Here is a 15397-nt window from a genome sequence, read left to right as displayed (position 1 = left end):
AATTTCCTTGATGTGAGCTGGGTCCTGTGGGCCAGTTGTGTGAAATATGAGTGGAAGAACCTCTGCTTCTCCTGAGGGAGGGAGGCTGTTTGAGCAGATGTGTCCAGAAGAGCTTCCAGGAAGGCTAACTTTCTCGTGAGGAGAAATTGGGACTTCTTTTGGTTGATAGTGAAGCCGAGGGAGGATAGGAGAGTTTGAACACAAGTGAGGTCCTGCAGAAGTCTCTCCTTGGTGTCTGCCTGAATGAGGCAGTCATCCAGGTAGGGGTAAATCTGAATGTTCTTCTGTCTGCAAAAGGCAATGACAGGAGCCAGGCACTTGGTAAAGACTCTGGGAGCACTGGATAAGCCAAAGGGCAGAGCAGAGAACTAAAAGTGTTGTGATCCTGCCCTGAAGCACAGGAAACTCCTTGCAGGACTTTCTTATGGGAATATGGAGGTAGGCATCCTTCAGACCTAGGGTTACTAGCCAAGCATGTGGTATCAACATTGGTAAGAGTTTGTGTATGGTCAGAATTTTGAATTTTGGTACCAGGAGGGACAGATTCAGAGTAGATAGGTGTAAAATGGGGCGCCAGGTGCCCTCTTTTCTGGGTAGCAGGAACATTCTTGAATAAAACCCTTTTCCGGCCTGTTCCTTTGGTACAGGTTCCACAATGCCTTGGGCATAAAGCTTTTGTATTTGACAGATGGCTTCTGCCTTCTTATTTGGTGGTACATCTGGGAGGGTCTATATTATAATAGCGAAACTCCCTTTAAGCAAACACGAAAACACCGACACGTATTGCGCGAAATGTGAATATGCCGAACGTACTAAACCGCGAAATACAAAAAGTCGAACCCCCATAGTCGGCCAGCTCCACCTCCCACTACATACTGACTACCCAAACAAAATAAATAAACCACATACATACACTAACCAGAACCCTACTTCTAACCCTAAAGTAAAGCACCAAAACCCTACGTCTAACCCTACACTAAACCTTATATACATTACTATCTATGCAGTTACCTTAACCCGCACCCTAACCCTAAGGTCCGTAACTATTGCACACTTACCCTACAGCGATTTACCAAAACAAAACAATTAATCCACATTCATACATTTAACAAAACCTATATTCTAAACCTACTTACATACATTACCTGTCTATGCACTTACCTTAACCTGCACCCTAACCCTAAGGTCCATAGCTATCACACACTTACCTTACGGAGCTGTACCGCAGACGGGCCAACCATGACGCTTCGACTTTTTAGTTTTCGCGGTTTAGTACATTCGACATAATCGCGTTTCGCGCAATACGTCAGTGTTTTCGCGTTCGCTTAAAAGGATTCTCGGTATTATAATATAGACCCCATCTGGGAAGCCTGAATATCTGGGGCTTTCTTTGAAAGAGAATCTGTACCTGCTGGTAAGGATTTTTAGGACCCATAGATGTGAGGTGATGGACAGTCAATTCTCTACGAACAGGGAAAGTCTTCCTCCTAGTCTCTGTGGGGGGGGGGGTTGTGGGGCAGAGGGGGTGTAGAGTCATTGTGAGTCCTTGGAGAATGGAGGGGGCTTAGAACTCCCCTGCCTAGGCACTGCAGTGATCCATTGTCTGCATCTCTGTTGACCTTGTGACTGGTGCCTTGTAGGTCTGTCCCTGTGTGCCTTGCTCTTTTAGGGCTTTGTTTGAACAGCAAAGGACCAGTGTTTTGTGAGGAAGTTCCTGCTGAACCTGGGAGCCTGAACCTGCAAGAAACCCTTCACAGTCTGCATAGACTTGGCCTCGTCTTCCATTTTCTTAATACCTTCCTCAGTTTTGGGTCCAAACAGCTGGTCCATATCCAGAGGGGCATCTAACAATTTGGTTTTACCCGGTCAGGCAAAGGTTGTTCCTTTAACCAGGCATACCTTCTGATCACACAGCCAGTGACTGCAGCCCTGCTGGAAACCTCCAAGGCATCAAACCCACAATGCAGAGATTGTTTGGCTACCTGGGAGCTGGAAATTATAAGATCAGCTAGTTCCCTGGTAGTATTGCTGTCTGGTAGGTTTGAAATTTTCTGTTCAAGTAATTCCAGTACATTTTGCTGGTATTTTAGCATATGGAATTGACAATTCAGGGCCCTAATGGCTAGGGTAGCCGAAGTTTAGGCTTTTTTGTCTAATCTATCTAAGGCCCCGCTCTTTTTGTCAGCTGGAATGGGATTTTAGAGGAACTAGCCCTAGCCCCCTTAGGAACCTGAGTAATGACCTCTGGGGTCAGCTGCTGGGTTTTTAAAAAGATACTTGTGGGTGTCTTGCACTCTATAATATCTATTTGGCTTCCTGAGGACAGGTGGGAGAGAGTCAGGGGTGGGTGCAGACTCCAGAAAGACATCTTCTACCACATCCAATATAGGGGGAATGGCCAGAGGTTTATACTGTGACAGATCAAGGAACTCTCTTCAGTCTCTTTGTTGACTGAGGGGAATCCTGCACCTCCCAGTGGAAATGTTCCCAGAGGAAATTTAAAGTTTCCTCAAAATAGAAGTCCTTAGGAGAGGTGGCAGCAGGAATAGGGTCTTCAGCATCCGAACCCTCAAATGCTGCAAATGGCTGGTCTTCAGTGTCAGAATCTTCCAGTTCTTATCCTTCTGAATCCTGGTCAGAAAGAGGCTCAGGAGAAATGTCATGTCATGGCATACACTTTCCAAGCCAAAGGACTTGGCAATGTGGAACAGAACTGGGGAAGTTGTCTGTTCAGTGCAGAGGCAAAAAGATACATCTGAGGAGTACCCCACTGATGTACAATGTACAGAAACAACTCCCAGTGAAGCATCCATTCATGAGAATTTGTCCTGGACCTGCTCAGAGAGTCTGCCACTAGATTGTGCTCTGAAGGAATACAGACCACATATCAAACCAAGTGAAGGTAGACTGCAAAATTTCAAGCCTGAAGAGCCAGCCTGCAAAGAAGGTAAGATTTTGTGCTTTTTGATGTAACACATGACTGCAGTAATGTCTGTAAAAATCTTTAGAAGACCTGGAACCCAAAGGTAGTGAAAAGCCAGCAGAGCAAACAAAGGCCTCATCTTCTTAATTTTGCAATGCTCTGCTAGTTGTTTATGGGACCAAAGACTCTGGCCTTTGAGGCTGCTGGAAAACGCAGACAAACCAAGACTGAAAGCAGCGTACATCTCCTGAGTAGGGATAGGAACAGGCAGGCCTGGATTCAGGGAAATCTAGTGAATTCACCAGTGGAGCTTGAGACAAAGCAAGAGAGGAATCAGATACTCCAGAGGGGTGCAGTGTCAGAGCTAAACTGTCTTGAGATACCAATGAAACTTCCTCATGTGGAGTTTGGCAAAGGGTACCATGGGAATGGTAGATGACATGTACCCCACAGCTCGGAGAAATCCCATTGCTGGAAGGACTGGAAGCGGAACAACAGACTGGAAATAAACAATCAAACAAGAGGACCTTGGGAGGCAGGAGACAAGCCAGTATTGTAATGGACTGAATCCTGAAATCCAGGAACACTTGGTCCTGTGACAGAATCGACAGAGATTTTTTGAGACTGAGGCAGGAGCTGTGGAGAGAGGGTTTTTTTTTTTTTTATCAAAAGGTCATCTAGATATGGGCACATCTGAATTCCAGCAAAAGGCTACCACAGGAGCCAGACATTTGGTAAAGGCCTTTGGCGCTGTAGAAAGATCAAAAGTCAAAGCAGAAAACTGATAATGAAAGGAAGAAACAGAGAAACATATGCAGTTCCTGAAGAGAGGATGAATAGGAATGTGGAGGTAAAAATCCTTCAAATCCAGGGATACCAGAAAGGCTTATGGAAGCAACAGAGAGAAAAGTATCTGAAGAGACAACATCTTGAAAGTGGAAACTTTGAAAAAGGTGTTGAGAAAAGAAAGGTCTAGAATGGCCCTTCATGACACTTCCTTCATGGCAACCAGAAACAACCTGGAATAAAAACCTGTTCCCCACTGAGACAATGGAACAGGTTGAATGGCTCCCTGAACCACCAGATCTTAAAGAATCAAAGGAAAATGTGGGAGCTGACAAGGAGGCGGCTGAGGAAGGACTGACAAATGTAGGGAGTACCAGGCCATAAAATAACCATTTTGGATAATGGAAAGCATCTGAGCATTAGTGGTTATCTGCTGTAAAACAGGAAAAGGAGGGGTCAACCAGAGGGATAGAGGAATCTGGCTGAGGGGTAGAAGTGACTAAATGTCAAACAGAAGCAGACTTGTCATGGAAAGAATGTTTTTGGCTCTTAGAACTCTGAGAAGGCTTGCATGGAAAAACACTCCTAGAAGGTTTCTTGCCCTAGAAGGCTTCTTGGCCTGTCTATGAACAAAAGAAGATTTAGTGTGAAGATTCCTCTGAAACTTAGGAACAGGAGAGACAAATATTTATTTCAAATCCTGCATAACTTTACCTTCATCCTGAAGGGTCTTAAACAATTCAGCTGCAACACTGCCAGACAGATTCTGGTTGTTAAAAGGGAATCCAATAATATGGCCTTGACATCATCAGGCAGAGCACAGGGATGCAGTCAAGAGTACCTCCTCATAACAGTACCGGAAGCAGTTACCCTAGAAGAGGCATCAGCGGCATCATAACTACATTTACTAGAATAACGAACCACTTGAGAAGCCCAGCTCAAACGGGAAATGGCAGGTCTGATCCTTTGAATCAGGCAAATCAGCCAGAATGCCCCCAAATTGGGAAAGAATAGCCAAGACATACCTAGTCATATAGGTCTGGTAATTGATAGCTGTGAAAGCTAAGATGGCAGACATATATATACTTTTTTACTATACTTGTCCATGCCACAGCTGGCCTTATCAGAAGGTAAAAGCTTAGAAGAAGACAGCAACTTAGATAGTTTATCAGTGGCTACAGAAATAACAGCAGGATCTTTTATATAAAAACTGTTTACCCTCAGCAACTTTACAGAACCTGTCCAGTTTCTTAGGGCAGGAGGTTTAGAGTCAGAGGCTTGAGAAGCTGCAGCAAAAGTATTCAAGAGGGCAGCAAGCAGTGAAAGGACTGCAGAAGCCCAAGGAGAATCTACTTTTAAGAGTTCATGCATCTTTTTTGAACATCAGAAACCTGGGAACAGTCCAACTTAAAAGTGTTCCATCATACGAACCACCTTATCCCCAAAAGACAATTCCTCCATAGGAAGTCAGGAGAAAGTGAACCCTCTTTCTCAGAAACCAAGGCAAGTGGAGTGTGGATCTGAGAGGAGTAAGCCTTACCAGAGATTCCTAGAAAGGCTCACCCAGACTCTGCTACACTTTGCTGTGGGGGAAAGGTTAGTTTGCTTTTTATTTGTTGTATTACTTTATTGCCTTTTTCTATTTTTGAATACTGTGATTTGTTTTATTTACTGTGTGTTTTACTTGTATTTTGCTTTTAACTGCATATTAAAACTTGAAAAAGAGACCACAGCTCTGTCTCTTGTGAGTCGGGCAGTATTTTTTCCCCATCCTCCCACCCGGTTACTGGAGTGTTCTTAAACACCACTGTCTTTCTAGTTGCCTTCCCCTTATGTTAATTTGACCATATATCTCATTTCCTCTCTGTTTTTACTGGCTTGTGTGAGTAAGCACAAAAGTATCATTTTGTGAAATCACTCCCTTCAACTATTTAAATTTATTGGCCATCCTACTGTATTCCATAGTACCAGAATACAAAAGTGACCACCCCCTTTCAATCTATCTTGTTTTAAAAATAGTGACTCTCCACTAAAACTTAACTTTTTAGACAAGTAAAACTTAAGTTACCTACTTTCACATCTAACTCATCTAGTGCACACTGCAGTGTTAAGGATAAACCATTTTTTTCATCTTACCTTTAAGCATCCCTGTGACTAGCACTTGCTTTAAAACCTGCTAGAAAGCACTAGGAAGTCTTAAACTGATACAGACACTCAACTCTCCTTGTTAATAAGGATAAATTAAATGTAGGCACTAAACAGCCTACAATTGCAAAGTACCTTGCTAAGGTAAGGGAAAACAGCTCTTGTACTTTACAAAAAAAAGCACCAAACTAGGCATGTCCAAGGGACAGCTTACGGTGATTTCTCCTGCCCACCTGGTGAATCTGGGCATACTAGGGCAATGCAGCAATTGCCTCATGTACAAAGACAACCTTCTCCTCCTACCACCCAACACTACAACCTGCACTTACATGGCCAAACTGGAAGCAAAGCTCTCGCCACTCAAGACTGTGCTAGACAGTTAAGAGGAGAAGGTTAACACCCACACTACACCTCAAGCAACACATAGCCCTTCTAAACCCACATCACCAACACCCACACATAGCAACACTAAGCCCATATATGTGGAGGCCCTTAACAGTAACCTGCCCAAGCAACAAGGACCTCCGAAAATGAAATGCAAACACCAATCACAACCAAAGTGTCACATAGCTCACAACAACAGTGTGCCACCCAACAACAGCCCCTAAGGCAAGACAACGTACCCAACACTTTAGTCATAGGTGACACTATAGTCAGGCGCATTGATGTCCCATTCACCAGGCTGAACAAGGAGAAAAATTACAGTCAGCTGCCTGTCGGGTGCCAGGATCCGCCACAAAACGCATGCACTCAAGTCACTCCACAACAAGTACAAATATGACTCTGTCATTGTCCACGTTGGAGTAAATGACTTGAGACGTACTTCCCTGGACTACATGAAAAGAGACATGGAAGAGCTCTCGGATCATGTGGCCAGGCAGGTATGACCCTAGCCCTGAGTAGAATTCTGCCTTCACTCAGAATGATACCACAGTATAAGGACAAAATGATTGACTTCAACAATTGGCTAAGCTTCTGGTGTAATTCAAAGGGGATACAGTATCGGACTATCCAGGCTGATTAGTGAGGATGAACGGCTAAACATTGAACTGAGCAGTTTGACTGCTATGTTTACAGAAAGGGGTTATCCACAAGAAATTTTGTCCAGAGTTAGAAAAGAAATAGAAACTAAGAGAATTACATCCTTTAAACCTATTTTGCATGGGGGCTTAACGAAGGAATTTCAAGAGGGGGATGAGTTGGCTTTAGAGTCCCATGCACTACACAAAAAACAGGCTATGATTTTGCCATACAATGGACAGGCAGGACAAATTATTAGAATTATTAAGGATACTTGGCAAAGTTCTTTTGATAGTGATACTATAAGTATATTAGGAAACACCCCAACTTTTACATATAGTAGGGGTAGGAACCTTAAAGAATTGATGGAAGCTGAACCTAATATTGAGACATATAGGAGCTCCAAAATGAGTAAATGCGGAGTTTGCAGTACATGTAAGTTTATTAATAATGGCCCTTATGTGGCAGTTCAAGGCTTCTGTAAAACTATCAGGTGTCCTGGATTCTGTAACTGTAATACTAAGATGGTAGTGTACATTGCTACATGTTTGAGCTGTTCTACTTTCTATGTTGGGAAAACAACAAGAAAGTTAAGGCTCAGAATCCTGGAACACTTAAGAGATATCAGGAACAAAAGAACTAACAATGCCTTGTATATGCACAGTCTGAGTTGCCCTAATTTTAAGAGATTTCTGTTTTTTGTTATAAACAGAATTCCATTTAATGACAAATGAGGTGACTTAAAAGTTTTACTTGAGATGAGGGAGTGCATCTGGCAGTTGAGGCTGGATACATCTAGACCTCAAGGCATTAATGATCACATTTCAGTTTCTAGTATTTTAAAGTACAAATCTACATTTGTTTGAAGAATGTTAAGCATTTCATTATGATTTTTTTATTTATTATTTTTATTTACTACTTTTATACAAGCATGTTTAACATGTAGATTTTTTTAAAATGTTCGTGTTTTAAGTTGAACAACATTTTTTCTAGTTATAAGTAACTGTGCTTTCAAACAAGCATAGGAGTAATGTTTCACTGTGACTTTAATTTACAAACTGCTGTTTGCTTGGGGTTGGTTGCTTAGAGGGGTGTGTCTAACTAATAGCTTTAAATACAACAAAGATGAAGGACTCTTTTACTCTGATGATGCCTGACTATGTATGTGGGTGAAAGCGCTAAGTTATTTGTTTACATGTACAGGAATATTATGTTTTTTCGTTCTCTTGGTCTATTAAAGTTTGCGGTGTCTGAGGAGCTGAGCCAGTTTATCATTTACAAGTTTTTGGGATCCAGTATCTGTCTGCCTGGGACAACATGCTCGACAGACCACGTTGCTTTGCCAGAGATGGTCTGCACCTGTCGCCCCTGGTTTTCAGGTTACTGGCTAAGGCTCTTGCCACCCCCTATAGTGCCTTTTTTAGGCAATGTTCAAAGGACAAAACCACCACCGTAACAGGTACAAGCATGCAAAATCTTAAGGTAATGCTACTCAATGCTAGAAGTCTAAACCTCAAATTACACTCTATTGAGGCACTCCTAAAAATAGAGAACATCGATTTCTGTGCAGTAACTGAGACCTGGTTCAAGGCTCCAGACAGCACTCCTGCAATACCAGGCTACAAACTCTTACCACACTTTTCGGTCACCAAACCAGGACAGAAACACTAAAGGTGGAGGAGTGTCTATATTCACCAAGGATATTCACAACACCAGGCTAGTTGCCCAACGCAATGCGTCTGAAATTCTCCAGGTGCAACTAACACTAGGTAAGACTGCAATCCAAATTGTAGCTTGCTATGGATCCCCCACCATGCCCCAAGATTCTCACTACACCTTTCTAAACATACTGGAAAATATTAAGATACAACCAAACACCCTAATACTGGGTGATTTCAACTACCCTGCCATTAGCTGGGAAAACTACTCGTGTACCAACACCTTTGCCCAACGGTTCTTGGAATTCATAAATTCCCATGTCCTGGATCAGCTAATCCTTAGTCCCACCAGGGGCTCCAATATCCTAGACCTGGTCATTACCAACATGGGAAATCGATGTTCCACACCTATGATCACCCCATCGTTAGTCAAGGCTGACCATAAGCTAATCACCCTTGACATCCACATCCCACCCCCACCCCCAGTAAGGAAACCTCCGTAAAAAAACATCTCCAAAGCCAACTTCATGCTACTCAAGTCAGAAATGACAAACTTCATGACACCCATGTAGACAGGAACTGAAAGTTCGACTGCTGAATCCTACACTAAGGCACTGTATGAGCACATCCACTTATGCATGAATCGTGCCATCCCCAACAGAACCAAGACGCTCTCCTCCAAAAAAAGGAAGCCAATCTGGTGGTCCCTTGCCATAAACAAACTTTACAAAAGTAAGAAACTGTTGCAGAAAAGAGGAAAATCCCAGGATGCAAAAATCTTCCTTACCAGCCTCAGTAAGAAGCGGGAATCCCTCATACAATCTTCCAAAGCTAGTCATGAAAATAAAAATGCCAAAGATTCCAAAGACAACCACAAGGCATTCTACAGCTATGTCAAGAATCTAAATGGCAATGCTCAGATCTGCTCTGAGCTACAACAGAATGGCATTAAATACACTGATCCCAAGGATAATGCCAATATCCTGGCAGATTGATTCAGTGCAAACGTCACCCACCTCTCACCCCCTAAATGGCCCATCTCAATACCGAAAGATTGCCAAATTCCGGTAATAATGGCCACACAGGTAAAAAACCCACTCTCCAAAGCTAAGAATACAGCATCCATGGGACCAGACGACATCCCAGGCTGTGTACTACATGAAATACAAAATGAACTGGCACCTCACTAAGTGTCATGTTAAATTAAAGCCTCACCTCAGGCTTCGTGCCCACTGAGTGGCGCACAGCTACAGTTATCCCACTCCACAAGGGGGATCCACCTTGGATCCTGGGAACTACCACCCCATCAGTCTGACAAGCCTGATCTGCAAGGCCACGGAACGTATTATCATGGAACTTATAAACAAAGACATTGGCAACCTTCAAACACTGGACCTCATGCAGTTTGGGTTCATGAAGGGCCGATCTTGTCTACTGAACCTGAATGACTTCTTCAAATCAGTCTCCAGAGCCGTGGACAAGGGTAAGGTGGTCCACACAGCCTATCTGGACTTCGCCAAGGCCTTAACACCATTCCGCTCTCTGGAATCATAGATAAACTTACTAAGTTGGGCATTAATCCCTGCATCACTCGATAGGTTGCCAACTGACTTACTGACAGAACCCACACTGTAAAAGTAGCCGACTCCAAATCCAGCTCCAGACAAGTGGAGTACCTCAGAGTTCAGTCCTGGGACTGCTCTTGTTTGGCATCTACTTCTCTGAAGTACAGGCCAACACTAAGGGACTCTGGCTAACAAAGTTCGCAGATGACTGCAAACTGGGAGCCATTAATGAATCCCCAAATTATATGGATATTCTACAAAAGTGCCTTACAGAAACAGATGCTTGGTGCCAGAGCCATGGGCTCAAGCTCATTCTCAAGAAATGTGTAGCTATCCCCCTTTGGGAAAAAACATGTACCCGTGAATTACCACATAGGTGGCAGTACACTAAATACCGAAAGTGTGATATGAGACTTAGGGACACAGGTGGAGAGTGGTCTCACCTTCGATAACCACATTGCCACAACAGTCAGGAAAATCCTTCTATGTGGCACACCCCATCACTAGGGGCTTTTCATCCAGATAAAAGGAGGTCATTGTCTCACTGTACTCATCCCTCATTAGACCCATTATAGAATACAATGCCCCATTTGGTATGTACCTCTCAAGACATCTGCAACAACTGGAAAGGCCACAGAAATACCTCACTAAAAAAAACACAGGCCTAAAGCAGATCCCCTATGCTGACTGTCTAAAAAAACTCCAGCTATACTCTGTCTCATATCGTCTACTCAGAGGTGATCTCTGCTTAACATACAAGGCCATGTCAAACCCAGAGCTGTTGGACATGCTACACTTAAAGAAATTCCAATCCCTCAGAGATACATGCTCCAGGGATCTAAACCTTGTCATCACAATGAACAAAACATGCTGGAGGGAGAGGTTCCTGACCCAGAGACTCCCTAGACTCTGGAATAGACTGCATATACATGTCAAGCAGAGCGCCTCTTTGGCCCTCTTCAAAAGGAACCTTGATGATTGGATGGGAGATAGGAAATTCACCCCGGGGATCCTGTCAGTCACCCTGCTAGACAGATGCCCAGGGAAGTAAATACTGTGGGAAGAAATAGCCAGGGAAGTGCTATGACTAGGTTTGTATAGGCTCTAGGGCTGATAGTCTAGTACCAACCTATGAACTCCTCATCAAGGAATCGGAGTCCCTAGGGTGTTTGGAAGGAGTGGAAGACCAAGGAACAGAAGCAGGAACAGGTAATCCGAGTCATAAGAGCTTTGAAAAACCCCAGAGTAAAATCTTTGCATTCTCTGTGTGGATCCTTAGGACCAGGGGCTACACGCTTATTTTTATTTATTTATTTTTTTTTTTTTTGTGCTTCTCTTTTAAAGGAACATTAGCTTTAACAAATCTAGGAGGTTCAGACCCCTGCCTATATTCAATGAGGGTACTAGACACCTCTTCCCTTACAAGTATTTGGGGAATCCCCCAAGACCCCTCCAAAATAATCAGCCATGGTTCCCCCTCCTCATCTGTACCAGATGTTGGCACTGCCTCAGTGGACATGTGGGTGGGGCTCTCCATGTCGGCTTTCAACTGAATCATGGCAGAGGGAGCAGATGGTGACACTTGACGGTCCACAGGTTCTTCATCCAACCCAATGGAGATGACCTGTTGAGGCTGGACAGCAGCAGGATCAGTTCTCACCTTTTTGGTTTTCTTTTTATGTGGCAGATAACTTCAATGTGGGAGGATTCAGCCATGATACCCAGAGTCAAAACCTTCAGTTGCTGATTCTCCAAGTAAATAGAAAGAGATGACAAATGAGTATCTTAGAGACAAATGCCTGGCAAATCTCACACTAAATATGGTCGTAGGTAGCACCCAAACAAAAAAGGCACTGTTCGTGCCTATCTTTATAGGGAATTTGTTTCCCACAGTCACATTTTCCCTTCTTGAGCAACAATAACATGTAAACTGAGGTAAAAGTAAGAAAAAAGAAAGGAAAAGACCCCAATGAGACAATTATCTGTAGAAAGCTCAGTAGTGGAACCAACTTGGTAAACAACTTGCATACTGAATTCAAAAGTAGTGTTTGGACTGGCAGCAAAGAAGTTCTGAGGGTAAAGTGCTTATATGTCACATATGTACCTTATGTCTTACATACAGGGCATACGTGTGATGTAGGGTGCCCAGAAGATGTAAAGGCTTTGGTATATTAACTGGACGTTCAGCTATCCTTGGCGGGATTTCCCAGGAGCAAATAATATTGCAACAGCTACAATGAAGGGCATACTAAGTTTCAGGAAATGGCCATTTGATTCCATATCCAGAATTCTGCCTTTCCCTAGTGAGGATTCTTTACCTAGGGGTAAACCTGGAAAACTGACCACCCATTTGCAGTCCTGCTGGGTAGTCAGGATTGCTACAGAACCTTCTCAAGAAGCCAGTCTCATGGCAAGACTTGTAACTAGATCCAGGAGAAGCACAACAGCCATGCATTTGGTAGCTCTACTCTGTGAGTTAGCCTCTTATTACTTCTGGTGCTCCGCTAATCTAAAAGCAAAAGAAGATAATTGGGGGAAGGGTTTTACCAAGACCCACCTTAGTATTCAACTCCTGTTTCCTAATAATGGATACAAGGCCAATTCTTTTCCTGCCAGGGGACAATTCACAGCTACTGAAAGGGTGAAGGTCACAAAAGTGTCCGAATTTAATGAAGACGGTGTAGGTCATAAACATGAAACTGCTCCTTTACTGTTTCTCTTCTTTCCTTTCTCTTCCTGAAATCATGGGAGGGACTCTACTACCAATCACTGCACTGGTTACCCTCCAAAGTTGCCGTCCTGCTCACAGGAGATAGTCGTTTAAGTTTCACATCTCTTCTGCCTGGTAGTCCAGAGTGAATCTTTGGCAGTCATGATACTTTTGTACACAGTACTTCTTCTCCGGGCAGTACAGCCAGTACTGGTGCAGGCCCTGGCTAATGATTTGATGACCACAGGAACATTTAGGGGGGGGGGGGGGGTTAGTTTTTTTTTTTTAGCACTGAACATGGCAACTTTCGTAGGAAACAGCCTAGGACAGATCCCAACTGTGTAGATGGCAATAAGAAACTGAAAAGCAAGGAGTAGATGCTTCAACCTAAACATGAAGTATGATGCTACTGAGTGCACAAGTGGGGCAAAAGTCACCAATGAGTGCATAAACTAAAGAATGAAACAAACACGCCAAGGAAAAGGTCTTCAGGAAGGTGATTCCAGATGTGAGTTACTACAAAGGATCCCTAAAGTAACATCATTTAAGTACCTCACAAAACTCACAGTCCAAAACACTCATTTTAAAATAAAGATATAAATAAATATAAGTAAAAAAAAAAAAATACAACGACAAAATATGAAATAGAAGGCTTATTCATGGAAAGAGTGAGTGAATGAAAGAGCCTTTTACTTCTACTTCCTAAAGAGATGGCAGTGTCAAAAACGGAGACAGAATTTAAGAGTGCATGGGACAGACATAAAGCAATCTTTACAATGAGTAGAAAACGAAACCGTCTGTTGGCTGAGTATAATCTGTACATCCAAAAATTAGGGAAAATGGGCTATGGTCTTTTATTTTCTGCCAGAAATTAAAGTTTCAATAGATGACAACCTCAAGTCCTTCATCTCCTCTTTTTACACTGACTCTGCTGTTCCTGTTACCATACTGTTAATCTGGATGACAAAAGGTGGTGTCATTTGGAAAATCTTGTAGTAAAATGTGAATTTGGACAGTCTGGGCAGCTAGTATGACAGATGCTTCTTGAATCTTTACAGCAACAAAGTGGCAAAACTAGAGAGGTAACACTATAACGCCTTGTGAACATCAGGGTTCCCTGGTTCTTTAAGAGATTTCTGTGGTTTCCTACAGAGTTGCACTTAAGCATTCCAAATTTAGAAATGCTTACCTCAAAATGTCATACTTAAAGAGTTCTGCAACACTGCTTCATAAGGGTATACAGAGACTGGATCACAAACCACATAAGAAAACAGAACCAAAGAACATTTAAAATAAAATTCAAGTACTGTAGCACTGTGATGCCTTATTAGCAAACAGCTAACATACACTAAATAATACCCATTAATTACCAAGAAGTAACAATTAAAATAGATCATCCTTCCTTTGAAAATATCCTGTTTTTATGGAAAGATTTTACCAATTTAGAAATTAAAACTCATTTGCTATACTTACTTGCTGCTGTGCATTGTCCTGGAACAAAGATAATAGATCAAGATAATGCTCCACTGCTTCTGTTACCCTTAAAAACACACAGAAAAAAGCTTAGATTGGAAACGAATGTTAAGCACCTCATCAAATGAAAATTAATTCATCACCCTTCATTCAGATTTTAAACTGGTCTATGACTAATATGCCCTTCTTCAGTGATGTTGTAACAACCATTCCATAACACCCACATTTTAGAAAAATCTGTCAGAAATTTTACAGTACAATAACTTAGGAGTATAAAACAAACATGAAAGAAAAACTGCATAAAATAGCACAATGGTAGTCTGCCACATCAGCATTGTCCCCTTGTAGTTTCAGGCAGGAAGTTTACTAGTTTCTGGAGAGCTCGCACATGTGTGTGTGTGTGTGTGTGTGTGTGTGTGTGTGTGTGTGTGTGTGTGTGTGTGTGTGTAAGAAAACTTACAAAAAAAAACAAGGGTTATCTGCCTATGACCCGTTTATAATGTGTTCATCTTTATCCTTGTTCCACTATCTTTATCCTTGTTCCACTACTGCTGGCACTTGTAAGAGAGGTCTACACAGATGCAATCGCTTAGATGAATTTGTATAACCTGAGAAAAGTTTAGATAAACATACAAGAACCCAGAGAAACTTACAGATGAATGATAATGCAAAATGTATTCAAAAACAAACAAGATGTGGAACCTTGGTCAGACAAGCACTTTATTATGCATCAACATATTTACTGTAAGGGCACTGTACCACAGTACAGATGTGAAGTGTCCGGGTCAATATCACATGGTCAAAAGCTAATAATAACGAACGACACAACTTCGAAAACACCAGAACTCGAAGTTGTTATTGTGGGGTCGCGCTACAGTGTATATAGGGGTATTTGCCCTTTCCTCACTGTAGTGCGATCTCGGAGTTGGTATATATATTTAGCAGAGGGTGTTTGCAACTTCGAGTTCCGGTGTTTTCGAAGTTGTGGTCGTTCACTATTATTAGCTTTCGACCATGTGATATAGACCCGAAGTGTCTAAGGTGCAAGACATTTTTTATTTGTTTCTGTGTTTAGATAAAATACAACCTGGAAGCCCAGAAGGAGATATAAAGGACA

The 15397-nt window shown here is 42.4% G+C and overlaps 1 protein-coding gene across 1 annotated transcript in view; it reads right to left on the bottom strand.

Moving 5' to 3' along the window:
* FANCG (FA complementation group G) overlaps positions 1-15397 on the bottom strand; it is a 1917581-nt gene that overhangs the window by 745617 nt on the left and 1156567 nt on the right. The window contains exon 9 of the mRNA XM_044077386.1: positions 14281-14347. Within this exon, the coding sequence (XP_043933321.1) occupies positions 14281-14347 (67 nt within the window). The remainder of the gene's footprint in view (positions 1-14280; positions 14348-15397) is intronic.

This window comes from Protopterus annectens, chromosome 1.part1 (genome assembly GCF_019279795.1).
Source record: "Protopterus annectens isolate FY-2018-M chromosome 1.part1, PAN1.0, whole genome shotgun sequence".
NCBI lineage: Eukaryota > Metazoa > Chordata > Ceratodontiformes > Protopteridae > Protopterus > Protopterus annectens.
Note: the sequence above shows the minus strand (reverse complement) of the source record. Positions and strands in the feature narration are given on the sequence as shown.